We start from the raw sequence: 25,648 nt of genomic DNA, 5'->3' as shown, positions 1-25,648 counted from the left end.
TGATAGTTGTTTTGCAAATACGCAATTCTGTTTACTTATTCCTGAATTGTCAAATGATTTAAATTTCAACTAATTATATAGTAAGTAACTGCCTACATAATAATTGTTCACGTTCTATTAACTGCAAATATGTTGAGGGGCAAACACCAGCACATCAAGACAGCATTGCCTTGATGCAATCGACTCACTGAAAGGTCATCTAAATATTTTTTTTTTTTAATATTTTCAAATCAATTTTGTTTCTCGGATTGTTTTTCAAACTTGGCCCTATCTGGACCACAGTTACTGTCTGCACAACATAATGGCAGAAATTGATGGCTAAGAGTATTAAGGCAAAACTTTCAAGTAATATTCAGGCGGACGTTGAACTATATCAAAAAGTTCTGGTACCATTTTTAAGAGTCAAAAGAGATTGGAAGGTAAGCAGCCCTTCTCCCGAGCCTATTCATTTTCCAAACACCAAATTTTTTGACAGTCATTTTGTTCAGCATAGTAGAACGGTCCAGTAACTATTTTTCTATGAACATTGGGTATGTCATCCCCCCATAATAATGAGATCGGCAAATTACACTTTAAAACCAAACGTTGCTTAATAACTAAATCAAAAGGCACTGTGTGTATGGTTACCAAAAAGACACCTCAGCAATATATCGAGAAGGGATGGGGGTAATAAGTTGAAACTTTCGGGCTTCTACTATTACTAGTACTACTCTGTTCTAGTTCTAGTTCTAAATTTATCCAAGTTGACAAAGAGCATAGAAAGAATTTTTGGAAAATGACAATATATTTTATTTTTCAGGTTAACTTAAGGAAATATAAAATTATATAAAACGATACTAATTGTGTTAGAATTAAGTTAGAAGTAGTAGTAGGTGAAAAAGTTTCTCCAGCATACAAATAGTAATCCAACCTATGGATTCTTATAAAAAAAAATCAAAAAATATAAAATAGTTTTCCACAAAAAGATTGTGTCAATAAAAACAAACAGATATTAATTTTTTAAAAAAAATCCACAAAACAATGTTTTCAAAGAAAATTAAAGGATTCCATTAAACCAAAAATAAGCAGAAAAATATAGTCAAATGATCTTTTAAGTGTGATTAAATAAAAAAACAAGTTTTTTTTTAAATAAAAGTTTCAAACTTTAGCGTAAAGAGCAAGGCGTTGAGGAGGAAAAGCCCCTTTCATATACGGAGTAATTTCTGTTCGTTTTAAGTTTTAATGTCGCTCCTTACTTTCCTTTAAAAAACTTGTTTTTTTTTATATTAAATTTCTGAACGTTTTTGAATCAATGCATGTTTTGATTTTGGCTCTCCGCAGATGAATAATTGAAACAGAATTTGCATATTTATATCTTTTGGCTAAATGGCTTTCTTTTATTTTTGATCGAATGATTTTGAGAAAAAAGGAGCGGGGGAGGAAGCCTAGCTGCCCTCCGATTTTTTTGGTTACTTAAAAAGGCAACAAGAATTTTTAATTTTTAACGAATGTATTTATTAGTATAAGATATGCGTAACTTACAAATTAGCTTACGTAACGAACCTCTGCATTCTCATGTTTTTATTACGTATATGAGGGGGTTAACCCCCTCGTCAGTACCTCGCTCTTTACACTAAAGCTTAAATTTTGTCCAAAATTCTTAAGAATGACCCCTGAATCACAAAAGCCGTAGAATAAATAGTTGAAATTACTAAAATACTTTAGCGTAAAGAGCGAGGTATTAGGAGGAAATGGGCCCATCATGTGCGTAATAATTTCTGTTCGTTTTAAGTTTTAATGCTGCCCTTTACTTTCAGTTGAAAAAACTTTTTCATATTTATTTTTTTCATTGTTTTTTTTAAATAGACTAGAAAATCCTGCGCTCACTTCATGTAAATTTTCTTCCCCCATGATAAATTCCTCAAAGAAAAGTTCCCCCAACATATCCCCATCTTCTCAACCTCTTCCCCCAGCCAAAAAATCCCCCTGAAAACGTCCGCACACTTCCAAATAATGATTACTATATGTAAGCACTGGTCAAAGTTTGTAACTTGCAGCCCCTCCCACGGGGACTGTGGGGGAGTCAGTCGTCCCCAAAGACATAGTTATAAAGTTTTTTGACTACTCTGAAAAAATGGCTATCTCAGAATTTCGATCCGGTGACTTTGGGAAAATGATTATCGTGGGAGGGGGCCTAGGTGCCCTCCAATTTTTTTGGTCACTTAAAAAGGGCACTAGAACTTTTCATTTCCGTTAGAATGAGCCTTCTCGCAATATTCTAGGACTACTGGGTGGATACGATCACCCCTGGGGAAAAAACAAACAAACAAACAAGTTAACAAGTAAACACGCATCCGTGATCTGCCTTCTGGCAAAAAAAATACAAAATTCCACATTTTTGTAGATAGGAGCTTGAAACTTCTACAATAGGGTTCTCTGATATGCTTAATCTGATGTTGGGATTTTCGTTAAGATTCTATGACTTTTAGGGGTTGTTTTCCCCTATTCTCTAAAATAAGACAAATTTTCTCCGGTTTGTAACTTTTGATGGGTAAGACTAAACTTGATTAAATTTATATATTTAAAATCAGCATTAAAAAGCAATTCTTTTGATGTAGCTATTGGTATCAAAATTCAATTTTTTAGAGTTTTGGTTACTATTGAGCCGGGTCGCTCCTTACTACAGTTCGTTACCACGAACTGTTTGAAACTACCACAAAATATAATCAATAGATAAATGAAATCCAAAACGAACTGAAATTACAATAAATGACCGAGTCAAACCCAAAACGAGCAAAAAGTAACATGAGTTGTGCTGACAACCCCAATACCTTCTCAAGACTAGATCATAATTTGCACCATACTGAAAATAAATTTATTTTAAATGTTTTAATTATTTTACTTTAAAAAAAAAAAAAAATCTTGAAACCTTAAGAAACAGATATCGGTACATGTATATTAAACTATCAATCCAGTCATTTGTTTTTTGTAGTTGTTTTTTTTTTTTTTTTCGGTAAGGTGCAAATTAAATTCTGGTCTTGAGAAGGCATTGGGGTTGTCAATACCGCTCATATTAATTTTTGCTCGTTTGAGTTTGACTCGGTCATTTATTGTAATTTCTGTTCGTTTTTGGTTTCATTTAGTTATTGATGGTGATTTGTGGTAATTTTACGCTTTGAAGACTATTTCTGCTCATTTTCAGTTAAATGGAGCTCTTTTCTTTGAAAAACTTGTTTTGTGGAAAATGTTTTTCGAATTAATCTCTATAGGAATCCAAATTTAGGCATACTATTAATATGCTGGATGATTTTTAATGATAGTTGTACTAAAATGCTTTGGATTGATGGGCGGGGAAAAATACTTAAACATATTGGTTTAAAATATGCATAATCTCTGAGGCTAACGGAATTCATTATACTTCCTTTAACAATGAGAAATATCAATCAACCCTTGCATAGGTTCTGGCAGTTTCAACTTAGTTCTTTTAACTTTTCATGAGATATCGCACACACAACTTTTTGATACCATGGATGCCCGTTGTGCATTTTGATGTAGTTCGATTTCCCACTGAACAATCCCTGACAAATTTAACATAATAACCCTAGCCGTTCCTGGCTATATGACAGATATGCCTTTTTGACAAAATTGGATGCACATAGTGTCTTTTTCGTTTAGTTTAATACAGCCAGAAGTGCCTTCGTAAAAGCCAGATTTTTCACGGGATATTACGCAGACACTCTTTTGACAGTCTGGATACCTATAGCTTATTTTGATTTAATTTCACAAACCCCTCAAAATTCCCTGAAAGTTTCAACTGAACTCCATTCGTGATATATTACATCTCTACCATTTTGAAAACCTGGAAGCACTTCAAATCTATCGATTTTGTTCAATTGTGTAGCGATAGTAGTAGTAGTAGTAGTAGTAGTAGTAGTAGTAGTAGTAGTAGTAGTAGTAGTAGTAGCAGTAGTAGTAGTAGTAGTAGTAGTAGTAGTAGTAGTAGTAGTAGTAGTAGCAGTAGTAGTAGTAGTAGTAGTAGTAGTAGTAGTAGTAGTAGTAGTAGTAGTAGTAGTAGTAGTAGTAGTAGTAGTAGTAGTAGTAGTAGTAGTAGTAGTAGTAGTAGTAGTAGTAGTAGCAGTAGTAGTGGTAGTAGTAGTAGTAGTAGTAGTAGTAGTAGTAGTAGTAGTAGTAGTAGTAGTAGTAGTAGTAGTAGTAGTAGTAGTAGTAGTAGTAGTAGTAGTAGTAGTAGTAGTAGTAGTAGTAGTAGTAGTAGTAGTAGTAGCATTAGTAGTAGTAGTATTAGTAGTAATAGAAGTAGTAGTAGTAGCAGTAGTAGTAGTGGTAGTAGTAGTAGTAGTAGTAGTAGTAGTAGTAGTAGTAGTAGTAGTAGTAGTAGTAGTAGTAGTTCCAGCAGTAGCAGTAGTAGTAGCACTTGCATTAGAAGTAGTCCTGGCAGTATTAGCAGTTATACCCTTAGCCGTTCCAGGTGTATTGTACATACGCCAATTAACATATATATTTATTTCAACACCCCTCCCAACATACCCTGAAGATTTCAACTTAATAACTTAAAGCATTTCTAAGATATCTCAAATACGACCTTGTGACAAACTTGGGTGGACATAATATCTTTAGATTTAGTTCAACATTCTCAATAAGATGCTCTGAAAGCTCCAGTGCAACCTCCTAGCTGGTCCTATGATATTTTACATACGTCCTTTTTATAATCTGGATAAAAGTAGTATCTTTTGATTTAGTGTTACACCCTTCTAAGCCTTCCCTTAAAAAAATACCTTAATACCTTATTTTGTTCCAATTACTTTTTATGTATACCATTTTGACAACCTGGAAGCATTTTAACCATTTTTGATTTAGTTTAACATTAGTAGCAGCAGTAATAGTGGAGTTGTAACTATAGTAGATCTAAAAGTTTCAACTTAATACCCCTGGCCGTTCTTGAGATTAAGCTGATATGTCTATTTGACAGCCAACATAGTGCCTTTCGATTTAGTTTTAATAGAAAATAAACTTCCTCTGAAAATTTCTATTTTACACCCTATACCAGTCCTAGGATATTCCGTGCTCTATGCGCTTAAACTATTTTGATTTATTAGTAATTGTAGTATTGGTAGTAGCATTAGCGGAAGTTGTAGCAGTAGTAACAGTATCAATTGTAGTAGTAGTAAAATTAGTATGCACATAGTTCCTTTTAGCTAGTTCATATCCCCCGTAACATGCCCTGAAAATTTCGGCTTAAGGCTTTAAGTCGTAGCAGCAGTAGCAGCAGGTGCAATAATGGTAGCCTATATGTATATATATATATATATATATATATATATATATATATATATATATATATATATATATATATATATATATATATATATATATATATATGGTTCGTTGAAAATCCCTCTCAACATGTGCTGAAAGTTTTAACTTGATACTCTAGGCCGCTCCTAAGATATTTCTGATACGCCCTTTAGAAAACTTGCATGCACATAGTGAGTTTTGATTTAGTTCAACATCCCCCTAAACACTCTTTAAAAGTTCAGTCTTAATTCAGTTCAACATTCCCTTCAACATACCCTAAAAGTTTCAATTGAAAACTCTAAACCGTTCGTTAAATATTGCTGATACATCCTTTGAATAACTTACACATATTATGTTTTGATTTGGCTGAACAGCCCCTTAACATTCCTTTAAGACTTCACATTATTGGCCTTAGGCTTATTAGCCGTAATAGGAGCAGCAGCAATAAGAGTAGCAGAAATAATAGTGGTAGTACTAGCAATAGTAGTGATAGTAGTAGTTGAAGTAGTAGCAGTAGCAGCAGTAGTAGAAGTAGTGGTAGTAGTAATAGTAGCTTTAAAAGTAGCAGTAGAAGGTGCATAGCACCTTTTGACTAGTTCAACTTCCCCCTAAACCTTCTCTGAAAGTTTTTCCTTAATACCCTTAGACTGAGCAGTAGTAGTTGTTGTAGTGGTACTAGTAGAACAATTAGTCACAATAGCAGTAGCAGTATGCACATAGCACCTTTGGTTTTTTCATCATCCCCCTCAACCAACCCGGAAAGTTTCAACTTGATACCCTAAGCAGATCCTGGGACATAGCTTATATGGCCCAGTATCAGTAGTAGTAGTAGTAATAATAGCAATCGCAGCAGTAGTAGTAGTACCAGTAGTAGTAGTAGTAAAAGCATGCACGTAGTGCCTTTTGGTTAGCTCAACATCGCCCGGAATATAGCATATGAGCATCAACTTAGTACTCAAAGTCGTTCCTAAGATATTGCTGATAAGCCGTTTTGATAATCCTGTGTGCACATAGTGCATTTTGACTTTATCCTTAATAGTAGTAGTAGTTGTAGTTGTAGTAGTAGTAGTAGTGGTAGTAGCAGTGGTAGTAGTAGTTGTAGTAGTAGTAGTAGTAGTAGTAGTAGTAGTAGTAGTAGTAGTAGTAGTAGTAGTAGTAGTAGTAGTAGTAGTAGTAGTAGTAGTAGTAGTAGTAGTAGTAGTAGTAGTAGTAGTAGTAGTAGTAGTAGTAGTGGTAGTAGTAACAGTAGTAGTAGTAGTAGTAGTAGTAGTAGTAGTAGTAGTAGTAGTAGTAGTAGTAGTAGTAGTAGTAGTAGTAGTAGTAGCAGTAGCAGTAGTAGTAACAGTAGTAGCAGTAGCAGTAGCAGTAGTAGTAGCAGTAGTAGTAGCAGTAGTAGTAATAGTAGTAGTAACAGTAGGAGAAGTAGCAGTTGTAGCATATACATACTGTCTTTTCGTTTGTGGAACATCTTAGTCATCATGCCCTGGAAGTCTCATCTTTAAATTCTAAGCTGTGATATTTTCACCTTAATACCATTAACCTTAGTAGTGATCGCAGTAGAAGTAGTTGCAGTATTAGTAGGAAAAACAAAGAATAAATGTGTGTTTACCCATGGTTGACAGCCTGCCAATAAATTTGATCTTAATGTTTAATGACCCTATGTCTAATTTGTGACTGAATGACCCCTTTCCAGGATTCTACAAACATTTTTTCTATATGACTTGGTTAGAGCAAAAAAAGATCGAGTTCTTCCTAGTAATGAATAATAAATAGATAGTGGCGATTCTTATCAAACAGTTCGTGGTAACGAACTGAAGTAAGGAGCGACCCGGCTCAATAGTAACCGAAGCTCTAAAAAATGGAATTTTGATACCAATAGTTACATAAAAAGAATCGCATTTTTACGTTGATTCTAAATATACAAGTTTCATCAAGTTTAGTTTTACCCATCAAAAGTTACGAGCCTAAGCAAATTTGCCTTATTTTAGAAAATAGGGGGAAACACCCCCTAAAAGTCAAGGAATTTTTTATTTTTTTTAAAGTAGAGTTGTGAGAAAGAGTCAAACTTTAGCGCAAAGAGCAAGTCATTGAGGAGGGGACAACCCCTTTCATAAACGGAATAATTTCTGTTTGTTTTAAGTTTTAATGCCGCTCCTTACTTGCAGTAAAAAAGCTTGTTTTTTTCATTTATTCAATAACGAAAGCGTAAGAACCTAAATATCAATAACACTAAATCAACGAATCAGCTTTTTATTCCAAATATGCAGTTATTTTGAGTTTGAAGACGAACATCCTAAATCATTAGTACATAAGGAAGTTCACTGAACTATAGAAAAAGAAGGAAAACAGCTTAAAGAGGGGGTAATCCCGACATATATATGCCGTCAATTTGAGCACACCTGGGTACCCATAAGCCGATAACGAAAGCGACCATAACAAGAAATGTTTGATATCGGACCTTTCCCAGGACAGGTTCGTTTTTTTGTGTTTTATTATTATTATTTTCTTACCAGAGATTGTACTGATGTAGTTTTTCACTTTGAAAAAGCTTTTATTTTGTATAGTCGTAATGTATAAAGCCGTCAAATATACCGGTTTTTGACATTCAAAATTAAATTGAAAATATCATTATTGCTCTGTAACGTTCAACGCTTACAGCCTTTCTCAAAAACGCACATTAGTAGAAATTCCCCTAGTGCTGATTTTCTTAATCTTAGTTTCAATGTATTACTTTGAACAAACTAATTTTTAAAACAATTAGATTCTGAAGGCGCTAAATACATCGATGTTTGATAAATATTTCATAAATATTGTTCAAAAATAAATTATTGTTCATAAAGTTCATAAATATTGGAATTATTCAAAAATTTCTGTTCAGCACTTCGGAATTGCTCAATAGAACTGAACGCTAAGAGTTCCTTTCTCATGGTTCATAATTAGGCTATTTTTTGTGCATTTTTGTAATTACTTTACTTTTCATTTTTATATACTTTTACTTTACTTCACTTTTTTTGCCTTTCAAAATGTTTTTATCTCTAAGCTTTGCTACTCATAAACAGCCATAGATTGTTGCGTTAACAAAATAACTGTGTTCATAAAACTACACCGTTTCATAAAATGTAATTAAACAAATAAAAAAAGATTTTCCAATTAAAAGTAGGGAACAACTTTAAGCCTTAAAACGAAAAACAAATTATTCTTTATATTAGGTGGCCTCCCCCCTACTCAACCCTTGCTAATCGAAAAAAAAAATTTTAGTGGTTTGAAAAATTTCATTTTCCAATTCAGTGGCGTTTGTGATTCAGTAAATGTTCTTAACAAATTAGGAAAAGATTCAAAATTCAGAGTAAAGAACAATAAGTTAAGGAGAAGACAGCCCCCTTCATATAAAAATAATTTCTCTTCATTTTAGGTTACAAAGCTGCTCCTTAGTTTCATCCGATAAAACTTGTTTTTGTAAAATTTAATTTCTGATTGTCTTCTGAATCATCTTTCCCCAAATAGGGTGGGAGGATGTCGTAAAGGAAATATTTAAGGAAAATGGGAAGATTTTGGGATGGAATGAAGAGGGAGGCTTTGAATAGATTTGGATGGAGGATGAGCGTGCGTATCTGTGTTGGCCTCGGGCAGATTGATGATACACTGATTTGCTAGCCGTAATAGTTCTTTTTCAGTGTTTATGCTTAAGAATTAAAATTTTGCATTGCAATCTAAATTTTGGACAAATTTGAATATACTTCCAAAATTTACAATTGGATAGCATTTTTGTTCAATAAGTCCGTATTAATGTTCCTACTGGAGAATTTTAGATTGACAAAGAGGGTTTTTTTTTATATGGGTGAAAATTCTGTGTGACGCCTGATCTTCTACGTGGCTGAAGCCATCACAACCTCTACAATAGGACCCTGTGATCGACAGTTACACTAAATGCATGCGTTAAAATACATTGAAGTAGTTTTATTCAGAGAAAGAGAAATATAACCATTTAAAACATCACCTTTTCCACATCAATGCTTCCAAATTGGGAAGCATATAATATAATTTTTAGATATTTTTAAGAATTCCAAATTAAGCTTCTCTGAATTTTAAATTCATTGCAAATTTGTCTTCGTTGGGGCAAAGACGTAGTTCGGTATCATAAAGAGGCAGAAAACAACACTTTTCTGTGGCACAATCTTTATGGTCATTCAAAATGAAACTTTTAATTTATTTTCGAATGAGCTCTCTCCCAATTTTCTTGGACCTTTGGTTTGATGCAATTATCTCTAGGAAAGAAAATATACATCCACGATCTTTATTTTGGAAAAAATGCAAAATTTTACAAATTGTAGATTGGAACTTGAAACTTCAACGATAGGGTATTCTGACGAGATGAACCATTGAAGCAATTTGCGTTAAAATCGCTTTCTTTAACGATTACTCCTGGGAAAAAACAAAAACGAAAAGACATGCATTTGATAATAAAAAATAAAAAAACACAACAAAATTTCCCATTTTACAAGTTGAAGCTTGAATGATATGATCAACCTAATAAAGCGATTTTCACTAGGATTGCCTTCTTTTTTTGGGTGTTTCCTTGTTTTTTTCGAAAATCAGGCAAATTTTCTCAGGTGGTTACAACCTTATGGTGGGTAACAATACACTGATTGAATTTTACAATATTTAGGATCAACCTAAGAGTTTAATTCTATTAATATGTTAATATTTATCAAAATTCAATTTTTAGTTTTGACCAATATTGGCCCAAGTCACTCTTAACTTGCAGTTCGTTTAGTTGATTTGAGTATCAAATGGGAAATTTCAGTTCGGATGGGAAAATTATCCTGTTTGGAAAGAGGTAAGTTTTACATTGCCATTACAAAATAAAAACATGGTTTCTATGCAGGCGGAGGGATTTTTGAGCAAGGGTCCATACAAATGTGAAAATCTTGGCAAACCCCCACTTTAGGGGCTTTTGAGATATTAGAAATCTGTTAATTTAGGGCAGATAAAACAAGCTTCTAGGGATGAAATCAGAGCCTCAGATTTCCCTTCGATGTTTTTTTGAATTCCCAATCTTTACTCCTTCTGCAGGCTATTCTAAGGCTTATCCAGTTGCATGAAGACAAGTATACGCCTGTTACAATCTTGGGAAACAATAGAACTTTCTATAATTTCTGTTTGAGAGTGATTTTCTTTTATTCTAGTTTTTGGACATTATGAATCAGGATTAAATGCATAATAATACATGATAATTAAATACATTATAGATCAAATAGATAGATCCCTTTTCCAGGAATCTTTGCCGTTTAAAATTTGCTGAGTTTTGTTCCCTTTTGAATGCATTAAATAAAAAAAAACTAGTTTTTTTAACTGAAAGTAAGGAGCGACATTAAAACTTAAAACGAACAGAAATTACTCCGTATATGCAATGGAATGTCCCCTCCGCAATCCCTCGCTCTTTACGCTAAAGTTTTTAATTGTTTTAAAAGGTAGAATTCCGGCAAAGAGTCAAACTTTAGCGTAAAGAGTGAGGGATTGCGGAGGGGACAACCCATTTCATATATGGAGTAATTTCTGTTCGTTTTAAGTTTTAATATCGCTCCTTACTTTCATGTAAAAAAAACTAGTTTTTTTTATTTAAATTCTGAACGTTTTTGAATTAATGCATGTTTGATTTTGGCTCTCCGCGCATAAATTATTAAAATGAAATTTGCATATTAATTGTTTTTTGGCTAAATGGCTTTCTCTTAATTTTTGATCAGACGATTTTGAGAAATAAGGGGTTGGGAAGGAGGCCTAGTTGCCCTCCAATTTTTCGGTTACTTAAAAAGGCAACTAAAACTTTTAATTTTTAACGAACGTTTTTATTAGTAAAAAATATACGTAACTTAAGAATTAACTTACGTAACAAACTTTTATATTCTTATATTTTTATTATGTATATGAGGGGCTTTGTCCCCTCGTTAATACCTCGCTTTTTACGCTAAATCTTAAGTTTTGTCCCAATTCTTTAAGAATGACCCCTGAATCAGAAAGGCCGTAGAATTAATAGTTGAAATTACTAAAAATACTTTAGCATAAAGAACGAGGAATTTATCTCCTCCTAAATACCTCGCTCTTTATGCTAAAGTATTTTTAGAACCCCTCATATGCGTAATAATCTCTGTTCGTTTTAAGTTTTAATGCTACTAAATACTTTCAATTGAAAAAACTTTTTCATGTTTATTTTTTCATTGCTTTTTTTATAATAATGCTAGAAAATCCCACCCCCTTTTCATTGTAACTTGCAGCCCCTCTCCCAGGAACTGTGGGGGAGTAAGTCATCCCCAAAGACATAGTTATTATGGTTTTCGGCTATGTGGAACAAAAGGGCTGTCTCAAAATTTTGATCTGTTGACTTTGGGGAAAAAATGAGCGTGGGAGGGGGCCTAGGTTCCCTCCAATATTTTGGTCTTTTAAAAAGCACACTAGAACTTTTCATTCCCGTTAGAATGAGCCATCTTGCAACATTCTAGGACCACTTGGTCGATACGATGACCCCTGGGGAAAAAATAAATAAATAAATAAACACGCACCCGTGATGTGTCTTCTGGCAAAAAATACGAAATTCCACATTTTTGTAGATAGGAGCTTGAATTCTACAGTACATTCTACAGTAGGGTTCTCTGATACGCTGAATGCGATGTGTGATTTTCGTTAAGATTCTATGACTTTTATGGGGCTTTTCCCCCTATTTTCCAAAATAAGGCAAATTTTCTCAGGCTCGTACCTTTTGATGAAAAAGACTAAATTTGATGAAACTTATATATTTAAAATCAGCATAAAAATCCGATTCTTTTGATGTATCTTTTAGCATCAAAATTCCGTTTTTTAGAGTTTCGTTTACTATTGAGCCGGGTCGCTCCTTACTACCGTTCGTTACCACGAACTGTTTGAAAGTTGGTTACCTGTTTTTGTTGGAAAATTTTTATCTAAACATATTTAAAAATAAAATTGTTCCCAAAAAGATAAATGTTAAAATATATTCCCGTGCCCCCAAAAACCGCTATTATTCTGGTACTTGCTCCTCCTCCCTGTGAAATTCTCTGCTGGCGCCCATGGTTCTTTCTCCTATTCCTGTCAAAATAGTTTTCTCCTTTACTCCTTACTACTATTTCCTGGCCCTTCTTAGCGCTAAGTACTCGTAATTAACAAAGGAAATTCCCCTAAAAATTATCAACACGCCAAGTCACAAACATAAACATCATTGCGATAATGCTTGACCTTTCGCAATTTTTAACAAGAAGTATATTTATTTATTTATTTATTAATACCAAATACGGTAAGCTTTCAAGCTTTTCGCAAACATAATTCACTTTAACATAAAGTGAAAAAAGTAAAAACAGCACGTTTTTCCAATCATCTAACCTTGAAAACCACTAAACATTGCAATTGGCTGTTTATAAATTGGCGAAAGCATACACCTTAAAAACCGCGAAAACAACAAGCCGACAAAAATATATATATATATATATATATATATATATATATATATATATATATATATATATATATATATATATATATATATATATATATATATATATATATATATATATATATATATATATATATATATATCTAACTCAGTTCTGACTGCCTCCTTAGCCAGTCAATTTGAAAATACTTAACTCTGAAACTAGTGGTGCATGGTGTCACTGAATAATATTTACGGAACTGAATTACTTTTCTGAACTTTCGATTCATTGTACTACATAATTTTTATAGTTCCAAGGGTATTAAACAGATGCTTTTAATTTTGAGTTTTCTTCGGAGAAGATGGGATTATCCAGGAAAGAGTATTACTAAAATGAGACTAAACATTCGAGGAAATTTTTAATATTTGACGAGATTATTTAAGAAGTCTCTCAATTATTAATCATCACAAGGGGCAATTCACTGTCACTGAACACCCAAAGACTTTCCAGTGATCATATATTATCAGCAAATCAGCATAATCTACATAAGTGATATTCCAAACTGTATGCATTGAATTATAGCTTAAAAACTACGAGCCATCTCCCAATTGCCCATCTTCTTAACTATAGGTTAAACATTACACTGTTATATTATCTCCCGAAGAACTTCTGTAGAATTTACGCCTTTGTGTAGGATTTACGATACTGTTCTTGGAACCCCTCTAAAAGAGGCTATATCGCAAAATTATCACCTACTTATACTAGATCACTTCCCTGTGAAAGTCCATTTTGTACACATAGCTACAAACAATCAAGCCCTAGCCCTTTACTTGTGTGAGGCCAGCAATAGGTATAAGATATTTACCACTATTTACTAAAGCATAAGCTGTAGTATGGAGCACCGGCTTCAAGAGATTGACTAAATAAGGAAAACAATTGTTTTCAAATGAAAAGAGTGATATCATAACTTACAAAGAACATAATTATTCCACATATGAGGGGGGGGGCTACCCTTCCAGAACCGCTCGCTAATTACACTAATGTTTGACTTTTTGTCCTAATTCTTCAAGAAGGACTGCCAAACACAAAGGCCGTTGAATTGGGATAAGAAGAAATCTTTCAACCATTATATAACCTTAGCACAAAGAACGAGGGGTTCAGAGGGGAGGTAGATCCCCACACATAAGAAATAGCTTTTGTTAGTTTTATGTACTAAGGTTGCTCCAAACTTTCACTTGGAAGCATCATGTATGTTTTATTTAAATTCTGGTCAGTTCCGCATCATGTCCAGGCTTATCCTCAACATGATGAAGGATTACCACCGTTCATACAACCCCTTGCTGTTAACTTGTATATATAAACATACATAAATTGATTAGTAGCGTCCTTAGTTCACCGGAAGATTTACATAGTTTCTCTTCTTGAGTATAGTTACAAGTGATTAAAGTGATCGAATACATTTGAAAAAAAATGTAGAAGAAGGTTAAGCAGGATGGATTTGGAAATAAGTATAATCCACGAATTAAATAACATAGGTGAAAAGAAGTTTTCCCCCTTTTTTCGTAAATAGAACCAATTTTCACAGGCTCGTAAAATGCTCTTTTTGAAACTTTCGAAAGAAAGATCACGGATGCGTTTTTATTCGTTTGTTTGTTTTTTTTTCCCCAGGGGTTGTCGTATCGACTCAGGGGTCCTAGAATTTCGCAAGAGACTTCGTTATTATGTTGCCATGCCCTTGTGATGACCTGCATGCCCATAGTGTGTTTTCGTTTACGTCAAATTTCCCCTAAACATTTCCTGAAATTTTCAGCTTAGCCTTCATAGTGGTTGCATTAGAAGCAGGAGTAATAGCAGTAGTAATGGTAGAATTAGTAGTAGTATTAAAAAAAAAAAAAGAATAAAAACGCATCCGTGATCTTTCTTCTGCCAAAAAATACAAAATTCCAAACTTTTGTAGAAAAAAGCTTAAAACCTCTACAGTAGGGTTCTCTGATACGCTGAATCTGATGGTATGATATTTTTGAAGATTCTATGACTTTTATGTGGTGTTTCCCCCTTTTTTAAAATCAGGCAAATTTTCTCACGCTCGTAGCCTTTAATGGGTAAGACTAAACTTAGTGAAACTAATATATTTAAAATCAGCAACATAAGCCGATTCTTTTGATATATCTGATGGTATCAAATTCTCTATTTTAGAGTTTTGCTTAGCATTGAGCTGGGTTGCTCTTCACATACAGTTCGCTAGCACAAACTGTTTGATAAGAATATTCAGCTTAAAATAAAGATTGTTTAAGGATAAAGATTGCCCTTTAGTTACCCTACCCTCAAAGACACCCGACCAAAGTTTTGATATCGACATTTTGTTGAAAATAGTCTAAAGGTCAAATGACTACACCTCCTTGGATGACATAGCCCCCTTAGCTCTTGGGCAATATTTCTAAGCTATGGATGATGCCCATTGTTTATATGTATTCTTTACTAGGTTGCAGCGACCACTGCAACTATGGCTTATATAGAAGGTCTATTATTGGAAAAAAGAGGGCATATTTGATCCAGTGTCTCCAAAAAAGCCTAGGTCAATAAGGTTAAAGTTTCAGAAAATGTTTAGGGAAGTTTTGAACTGAATAAAATTACGACTATGTTCATCCTAGTTGTCAAAGGGGAATATATGTAATACACCAGGATTGGCTAATGGTACTTAGTTAAAACTGTCAGTGGATGGTGTACCTGTTATCAATATTTCAGTACCTGTTATCCTTATTACCTTAGACCTTAGATCCTCCTGTACCTCCAGAGGCGAGCAGGGCGTCCAAGAAGAGTCTCCAGTCGTCTATGAAACTTCCAGCTACGACAATGTCTTCCCATTCCATCTGAATTGGGGCGTAAAGATGCCGTAGGTCGGTGTTGTAGGTACGACGGAGTGTATTTCTGGGTCTTCCTATGAAAAATGTGGATTTTTCAGATCCTTTGAAAAATGAGAAAAATGTAGATTCGGGGATTCTGGAATCATCCATGCGCAGCACGTTTCTGAGGTAGCTCCATCTACGCCTTTCGTATAGTCTCAATGAGAAACGGTTGACCTATGATGTTTCTAATGTGCTGGTTCATTACCTTCTGGGTCCAGTAGATGCCGATAACTCTGCGTAGGCACATATTTTCAATAGACTGCATTTTCCTCTCTTGTTCTTGGTTGAGATGCCGTGTTTCAGATACATAGAGGAGGACAGGCAGGACGATACTGTTAAACAAGCAGAGCTTAAGCCGGAGAGAAAAAGCACTCGACCTCCAAACTTTTTTGAGCCTGTTGAAGGTGCTGCTAGCCAGTCCAATTCGGCCGATGGCTTCTTTGGCTGTGAGTCCCGTGTTCTCCATGGTACTACCAAGATATTATATATGGACCACTTGTTGCACGTTGTTGTCATTACATTTGATGTTCATAGGTGAATCGCTAGTTGCCATGCCTTTGGTTTTACTGGCATTGATATTGAGTCCAAAACCTTCTGTTTTTTGTTGAACGCTTGTGAGCAGCGCTTGAAGCCGTAATTTCCAGGTTTTTAGGATGGCAACATTGTCAGCAAAATCTAGGTCGCTCAGTAGGGGATCATTCAAGCATAGCCCAGTTGAGTCGACGCTCATCAATACAAAGTCGTTGACGAATGCGAACAGTAGTGGAGATTACACACACCCTTGTTTCACCCCGGAGAGGATGGGAGATTTATGTTAATTTTCCTCTGCTGTCGTCACACAACAGGTTGTACTTTTATGCGTCGCCATGATGAGATTTACTAAGGTTTTGGGGATACCATAGTGGCGAAGGAGCTTCCAGAGAGACTGGTGCTCAAATGGCTCGAACACCTTTTCGAAGTCAATGAAGACCATGTAGAGTTTACAGCGCCATTCGTAGCTCTCAACCATAAGCATTCGCAGGTGAATATTAGGTCTGTGAAAAGAGCGGTCTGGGTGGAAGCCATGCTGTTCATGACGCAGGTATTCCTCTAGGTGGCGTTGTGTCCGGGACAGGATAATATGGGACAACAGTTTACCAGGAATCGAAAGCAGGCGGATGCCTCGCCAGTTATTATAGAGCGTGGCATCGCCCTTCTCGAAGAGCTTCACGAGTGTACGATGGCGCCATTCTGAGGGTAATTTTTCTGTTGTCCAGATGTTCCGAAGAAGTCTTTCCCATAGGTGACACAGGTATCTAAGGATCATTTCAGCATTCCTGCCGTGATGCGGTCGTCTCCTGGTGACCTGCCGTTTTTTAGCTGTTTGTCTGCCTTCAGAATTTCGTCATCAGTCGATGAAATTTGTTGATGTATAGCGAGATCCAAGGATCTTCAGGGATGGAGATTGGCTCGACCGGAGGGGGTCTATTCAAGGTTTTGTCGGAGTTTTTGGCCCACAGCTCCTTCTTCTCTTCGGGACCGGTAACCAGTATGCCGTCTTCGTCCTTCAACGAACCATCGCTGACTCTCTTCTTCTCGATAATCATCGTTCGTTATCTTGTAAAACTACCTGGTGTCTCCATTCTTAGCAGCTTCTCCGCTTCGCAGGAGTGGCGTCTGTCTCGGTGTGCACTCTTTTTGACGGATTTATCAATCCATCTGTAGTTCTCGGTTTTGCAGATCCGATTTACGTTATGGCAGGCAAGGATCTGAAATTTTGCGACTTTCCTCTCCTCTATGAGCTGCCAAGTGCGGTCCAATAGCCACTAATCCTTTGGTTTCTTGCGGTGCCCAAGGGTCTTGCTTTCTGACTCAATGTGGAGGTTTTTTATCTGGTCCCATATCATCTCCTGGTCGTCTTGGTCACTGTTGTAGAGTGCTTTATTGTCCTTATTAGTACTTGTTATCTTTTTGTTTTACAATCGTCTATTTTAATGGCTGTGCGTTTTGGGTTTCATAAACGAATTATACCTTTCATTTACATGGGTTTAATTAATATTAGTCTTGATCGTTTTGAATTCGAGTTATAATAGAGTTTCTGCTCGTCTTATGTTTAATATGGCTTCGTTGAAAAATGATGGATGTAGGATTTGAACAAAATTTACCAGTACCTAATTGTGGCAAAGCTGTTTCAACCTAGAGTAGATAGAACTCAACTTATCGAAAAGAAAATATAATACTTGTAATGCGACAAGATTTTGTTCCCAAAGCCCCAAAAATGTGAGCGGGTTAGTACTATAGGAGCAGCCAAACAATTTTGAATTTTTGAGAGATAGTATCCCAAGAGCCTGGTGAAAAGATGGGTTTTAAAGGGTGCAAGGTTTATATTGGCGGGGCTGCATAGCCAAGGTAAGCTCACCAGTTTGTTAAGCTTATCTTTCTGTTTTACCTACTACATAATGTGTAGGCAAAGTTTTGGAACTGACGTGTAAAAAATAAAAGTAGATGTGATACCTCAAGTGTGACTTTAAAATGTCATAGAAGAAAGCCTGTGGAACAGCACATTCAGACCCTGTTTGGTTTGAACTAGTCACTGCTGTTGTATCGTGTTTTCTGAAGAAAGTATTGCACTTGCTCTCTGATTTCTTGAAGATGGGCTATTTTTAAAAATACCGTGTTTTTCATTGTAAAGAAAAAAACATCATAGACGGTTGAATGTTTGAACAAGTCTCCAAGACTTTCTTTTTATATAAAAACATAATTTAGCCAAAAAACAACCATGTCTCCAAGTGTCTATTAAAGCTTTGTAGTTTTTGTCTATTGTTGCTTCTATCTATCTAGAGAGAATCAGCAGCATCAGGTAGGGCCAAAATCTCATGATACAGAATCAGTTCCCAAGAATAAGACGGATAATCACCCATTACTTTTTGACAGGCTTTGACTGAATGTTAAGTAGTCGTACTGAACTACCGTAAACACTCACTGTGTAGGGTCTTCTTAGTTATTCCTTAAAGTCTAAAAGGTATTTGTAGGTTATTCGAAACACATTCAAGAACTACGCTTAGGTCAAATCTCAGAAAACTGGTTTCATAGCTAAAAAACAAGTGACGGATCATGCAATGCATTGGACTTCGACAGAATGCATTGTACTTATATAAAATGGACAATATATCTGAACATTTGCGAAGGGGAGTAGGTTACATTAGGGTGGGTTGGGTTAGGTTGAGTTGGCTTTCCATAATTTTGTTTCTAAATTATTATTTGTCATCCATGTTTTGTTATATTTCATTAGAAATAACCTAACTTCACTTCTCGGGTGTGCTTCGAACCGAAAAGTACCATCTAAAATCCTGTGGCAGCTTAAAGAAGTTAAAGGACTGTGCTCCTTAGTTCGTAAAACGGATGAAAGGGACAACACCACTCTCATAAACGTGTTAATACAGCATGAAGTAAAAGGCATAACTGAGGGATGTCCGCAAAGGATGGGCTTCGGGATCCAGCCTCCTGGATTTGCTCCTAACTTCTAGTAAGTTTATATTCCAATAATCAAATAGATTTTTCTTAATGTTATTCCCCTCTCTCTGCCCTGTAAAAAATCTTTGCGTGTGTACCAAGCCTGAACAGAATGCAGACAGGAAATTTTTTTTAAAATGCCTGTACCTAGAAGTTACAACGTCTCACACTAGACGAGCCCACTTATTTTGTTTTGGGTTGCCCCCATCTCGTTCATTGACACATCAATCTATTAACAAAAGCTTCTCTGGTCGATTTTTTCAATCCGGTGAAATTAGCTTCGCTACAATTAAACTGCTTAACAAAGCCTCATTATAAAAAGTAAATATGCGTGATTCCAGTCTAGAGTTTACAATATTACAATTTGAAACTATTCTTCCTAATAAACATGCTGCACTATAATGTCACATCAGCATTTTGATAAAGTTTTTAGTTTAAGGATGTCTTTTACTTTGTAAAACCTAAGTTAGAGAGTTCCTATATGACACATTAGCCATATAAACGTGGCAGGGTCGTATCCAGGATTTTTTGTTTGGGCTGTTGTTTTTTTAAGGGGGGGGGGTGCAAAAGACTTTAAAAAGCGCATGAAAATATATTTGTATGCATTTCTATTACGTTTTCAAGAGTCAGACAAACACTTGAGGGAGGGGTTAAAGCCCCACCTTTAACTGCGGCTTTCAACCTTGGATTAAATTCAGTATTTTTTTTAAGTCAGGTATATTCAAGTGTTTGTTGAAATGAAATTTCGCAATTGAATGAAGCTTCCTTTTTCTTTCCAAGTCTTCACGAAAGTTCTAAAGAACAAAAAATAAAAAAAAAACTTCAAGACACGGTCAAACTAACATCCTAACAACATGATCATACTGTTCGTACTAATAAGCCTTATCTAATTGACATTGCAGTTTGCGGAGATATCAACTGCTAAGAGAAAGCGAAATTCTGAATAAACACCTGACAATTTAACATTCTGGCTATCGTCCATAGGCTTAATAATGACATTGCATTTTTGCCATATCCTCTCACGTTAAAATTGAAGGTAGGCGAATTTCAACCGCACATTATTGCAAAAGCTATCTGTTGTTAAAACTAAAAGTTTGAAGACAACAGACGACACAGCAAAACAATTCGCTGTTTATGCTGAATTCCAAATATGTAAAACTTATTGAGTTTCAAGTCGCATGTGAAAATTATTAGCATATCAAACTTCACGTAATCAACCGACTCGTGGCAACGAAGCGGGCTAACAGTAACAAAAAATTATAGAATAAGAAATTTTATATAAAATAATACATCGAAAGAATTGCTTTTATGCTGGCTATCAACTTATATAATCTAAATATACAAAATTGACAGCTATACACCAAAAGCTACAAGCTTGAGAAAATTTGCCTGATTTTCAAAAAAGGCAGAAAGACCCCGAAACGGCAAGTCGCGTTGGTGAAAATCTCACCATTGGATTTAGCATATCAGGAAATCCTCCTGTAGAAGTCTCAAGCTCATATCAACAAAAATGTAAAATTGTGCATTTTTCCCAGAAAAAAAAATATCGTGCATGCATGTTTTTTCCCATCGGTGATCTTATCGAACTAATGGTCCTAGAAGGTAACAGGAAGGTCCTAGCAAGCAAAAAAAATAACTTCTAAAATGTATTGGCTTTTTGACCTCCTGGGGGAGTTGCTCTCATATTCTTTTGAGAATTTGTTGGCTATTTTGCATCAAACCCACCTTAAGAGTAGAACTATTGTCGTGTCCGCTTTATAGAACGATTTCTTACTTGCAATACAATAGAAGAAGTTAAAACTTGCTTCGTTTGTCTTTTTGTTTTTGACTAGTAGATTTTGACTAGTAGAAATATGTATATTTTTCATCATTTTTCCCTTTCCATATTCATATTTTCAATTTGTATTAATGTCTAAGTTTATGCTTTGCCATAGTAGAATGGCTCTAACAGCCAGACCCCGAAAGGCCATCACAGAACTCTTTTAATTGATTCTTCTGAAGGAAAAATGTTTTTTTTTTTATACAAGTTTCTTAATGTAGCTTTTTTCTTATGGATCTTAATTTTTAGAAAATCGCGTACTTGGTCCAAACAATGAGATTCTCCTGCACCTTCAATATTTTCCAAACAATTTCCATATCTAAGGTTTTGACGTCTCTCCGCAATTTTGCCCTGCTTGGTGGTTTGACAACAATAATCATTTTCAATATCTCCTCTCTGTTCGGGTCTTTGTTCCAGGGAGAAAATAAAGCAGGGGCACAAAGGATTTTTGCATTTGAATGTAGCTTCAAAAAAACGATTAGGGTCAAATTTAAACCAGATATTGCTATAAAAGGATATGCAAGCCGTCTTACACAAAATTTTATTCCCGTTTTTGCTTTACTTTTCTTTTATATAGTCATCAATGTCATCAATTAGTTATTTCTTTTCTGTCTTTTTAGTACTTTTTTAACTTTTTATTATATGGGCCGTGGTTCCCTCTTTACTATGTTTCAGCTACTGGTGGGATCACGAGGAGCATCCTTGTGAATGTACATAATAAAATGTCTCTCACATTTTTTCGACACCACAACCACAGACAGAATGCAGAAATTCGACTTATTCCAATTGGCTTCTAGAGGCGCTAAGAAAATAGAATGTATGTGGACATTGCAGGAGAGTATTTTAATCTTCCTTAGAATGCATCGATGGATCTGAAGTCCGATGGAGCATAGAAATGATCCAGATGCTTCAAAGGAAGAAGATGAATTAATTTTGGGTGCTGTGTAATGAGGATAACAAAATTTATAAATAATTATTCTAAAAATGTGTACGGCGACCAATGTGATTCCTGATACGGATCATTGGAGCACTAATGACGAATTGTACCCCATGAAAATAATGGGTAAGAAGCTGGAAGTAGGCAACCACAGGGTGGTAGAAAACTTTATAAGGATCAAAAAAGAATGTACACAAATTTAATGTTGAGTTGAGAATGCCCTTAAAAACAATAGTCTTTATCTTATAGGCCTATAAGTTTCCCTTGTCTTGACATATATGGATTCAGAGCTGGTTTTAGGGGGACAGAGGGGACACTTGCTCCGGACGCAGAAATTTTAGGGCTGTAAAATTCCAAATATATACTAAGAAACCGTTTCAAATGATTTTCAGATTTGAACACAAATTTTTGGATTTTGCTTAATACAGAAAAGTTATTTCAAAATGGGACGAATTTCATAATATGAAACTGAATTGCCTCATACTTGGTGAAAATATTACAGTGATTTAGACACCTATCAGTTGTTCCACGAACTTCAAAATATGAAGAAAAAAATATTCCACACTGGCGCATTTCCTTAAAGATATTTACAGATGTGTTAGAATTAATTATGCAATACGGAGATGAAAGGGTCTTCGCAAACATAAAAATTGCCTTTAAGGTATTATTAGCGATTGCCGCATCATCAGCCCGTAATGAGCGCTCATTTAGTAAACTTAAATTAATATTAATGTGCGTCATATCTAATTAGCAACTAAATTATTTATTGTTAAATGAGCAGAGAACGCAAAGAATCAGAAGCAATCCATTGACACGAGATAATTATTAACTCTGCGAAGGTTTAAAGTAAGATAATCGAGATTTAAATTAATGAAACATTTTTTTCATAAAAGCAAATTTTGTTAATTTTTTTTAATTGGCCAGAAAAGTTTTTGGAGACAGAAGGGAGGGGGGAACAAATCAAGATTTTATCATGGGCGCAAGAGAGGCCAGAACCGCCACTGTGTGGATTCCATATTGGGCGGATGATTTGAAATAGGAAGGATCAGCAAAAACGTTCCAATTACGTTTTGCCAGGATAAAACTGCAATAAAATGTGTATGTATCTTAGGAGCAGAACTTTACCACCTTTGATAAAATAGAAAGTAACAATTTTTAAGAAATATAATATTTGTATGTATCTTGAGAGCAGTACTGATCAGTCTTAATCATTAAGATAAAAATAGAAAGTCGTATCTACGATTTTTATTCGGGGGTGGGGGGTTGTTAGAGGTGGGTTAACCAAAACTTAAACCTTACATCAGAAATTTGTTTTATCTACATTTTTGCCAAACAAAAATAGTGCTGGGCGGGGGATCACATCCCGTAACCCCTTCCCCTGAATATGGCCTTGGAGACAATAAAATAGTTGCGGTGAAAAACAGCACAAATATTTATTTACTTTCTGAATATTCCACCTCTAAAATTTTATAGAGTTTAATATCAGAAAATAAGGTTTCACTTTTATTCCAGTGATGTGCTTCATCATAAAGGCTTGGAGGATTACAGCGTAAATGACTTGTTGTATGTGCTAACAAGCAGTATATTGTTATATTGCGCAGGTCTGCAATGCAACAGCGTGAAAAGGAAAATAAGAAGTGGAACATCAGCTTTTGGAAGAACAATATTGGAGGAAGAATATAGAAGAAGAAGAAGAGGAATATCGTGTTTTTTTTTATTTTATAAATAAAACATATATTCGCAACAGGAAGGTGAAGGAAACGCCCGGGGGCTTAAAGGATTTATGGTATAACCCAGCTCGTCTCTATGCCATCTTTGCTTTGGTAAAACTGTTTCAGTTGTTAAAAAGAAAAAAATAGTCATCCCTCTTCGTCAAATATATGAGCCAGGTTTTAATCGAAAATAGTCACAAATTTCATTGATCAAGAGTTTCAAAAAAGATTGGTGATAGTTTTGGCAATGACGAATAATAGTGGTAACCCCCTACACGTCATCGATTAGACCTTAAATCAAACGTAAACAGTTTGTTTTCTTTCCTAGCAATAAAAATTTCCATGTAACTTATGGTAATCTTGCACGTTCATTCCGATTTTGAAGAAAAAAATACAATAACAAAAGAGTAGTGCCACAGTAATATTCAATTCCCCATTTAGCAGTGTTTCCAAATATGCCTTGACTATTGCATTCGAGCCCGCTCCTCCTCCAACCCTAATTGGGACAGATATATCCCTAAGCTATACACAAAACTTTGCTTATTTGTTGGCAGTTTTGTATATTTATTTCTTGTCAACAGTTAGTTAATACCACAACAATACTAATAGCAAAAGAGATAAAAACAGAATCAGCAAACACTTTGTGTATAACCCACACAGGGCTATGTTTGGTCCCGTTGGGGAGGGAGAGGGATGGGGGATTAAACATAATTTTCTCCGTAGCAGCCTTTATAGATATTTTGAAACACTGCTGAGTGAGGAATCGAATAAAAGGGTTTTTCCGCCGTCCAACTGTTTGCTAACAATGTTAGCTGAGAGGTATTTGTTTGGACGGTGGACTCGGAATTGTTAGCAAACAGAAACAAATTCTCAAACAATTTTCTCCAACAAATATTCGATTTGTTAAAGATATTCTCTAGCAATGTCAGTTAATAGTTTTTAGTTGGACGGTGGAAACACTATTATTGGGAACATTGTTAGCTAACAGTTTTTTGTTTGGACAGCGGAAAAACCCCTTAGATACTACCCTTTTGATACTATAGTGCATCTTTCAAAATATGAATGATGTTGCGTGACTAGCGGGTTACGCATGGAGAGATCACTATTTGGTAGGAATATCATAGAAAAAAAAACAAGAATTATTCCTCTTCTTAAGTTTTAATGAAATATCCCCCCGTGTTTAGTTCAAATTTACCTGAAATTGCAACGAGGATCATCCAAACGGGCATCCTAGTTTAAATATATCTCGTGAAGTATATTGTAATCAGTGGTTTCAATAGGACTGGTCACAGTTTGTACAATGACGAGTAAAACAGTATAAACATAAGAATCTTTCTTACAGGATTGTAACTACAGATGTTGGTGTATTTCGGGTCCGCAAAAAAAGAAAACCCGATTGGGCAGTGAAATTTTTGTAGATTTCACCTGTAATTATAATTATAGGCAGCTCTTGAGATGCAATGGAAACCTTGCAAATAATGTCCTAATTATATTTTCCACGCCTATGTGTAACAGGTATATATAATTATATTTTATAATATATTTTATATTTTCCATAATTATATTATATTTTCTTTATATTTAAATTTTCTAGTTGGGTTATTTATTATATTATATATTATATTTTCTAGTTGGGTATAATTATATTTTCCACACCTATGTGAACGTTGAATATTTAACGGTAAAAGTCAGGCACAGTGCAGAATGGTCACAATCACTGAATACTTTTGTTCAACGAAAAAATCCTTTCAAAAATTGGTTATTGACAGGTGTCTTTGAGAATAAGCTAATGGTCGCTTCTAAAAGCCGTTAAATAAAATATATCAAAGCGGAACATTTTGATAATTTCGATGAATTTTTCTATTGTCTTTACCCCTTCTCTCTCACCCCTCCTAACAGTGTAAATAGTATATTTTATGGAGGTTTACTTTGTGCAGAATTATCTCTTTGTCTATTTGTTGTTTTTTTGGAGAGTTTGTCAGCCTTTCCCCTCTTCGGAGCTTACAAAATGCTTAGGCCTATATGTCTCAAGAGACACTGTGTAATAGACA

General features: G+C 35.0%; 1 protein-coding gene across 1 annotated transcript in view; it reads right to left on the bottom strand.

Moving 5' to 3' along the window:
- LOC136026401 (uncharacterized) overlaps window positions 1-24,952 on the bottom strand; it is a 30,417-nt gene extending 5,465 nt beyond the window's left edge. Inside the window, exon 1 of the mRNA XM_065702958.1 lies at window positions 24,793-24,952. Coding sequence (XP_065559030.1) covers window positions 24,793-24,826 — 34 coding nt within the window. The 5' untranslated portion in view covers window positions 24,827-24,952. The remainder of the gene's footprint in view (window positions 1-24,792) is intronic.
- Between the last annotated feature and the right edge of the window lie 696 nt (window positions 24,953-25,648).

The sequence above is a fragment of the Artemia franciscana genome, chromosome 4 (genome assembly GCF_032884065.1).
Source record: "Artemia franciscana chromosome 4, ASM3288406v1, whole genome shotgun sequence".
Taxonomy (NCBI): Eukaryota; Metazoa; Arthropoda; class Branchiopoda; order Anostraca; family Artemiidae; genus Artemia; species Artemia franciscana.
The sequence above is the reverse complement of the archived record's forward strand: the minus strand, read 5'-3'. Positions and strand labels throughout refer to the sequence as shown.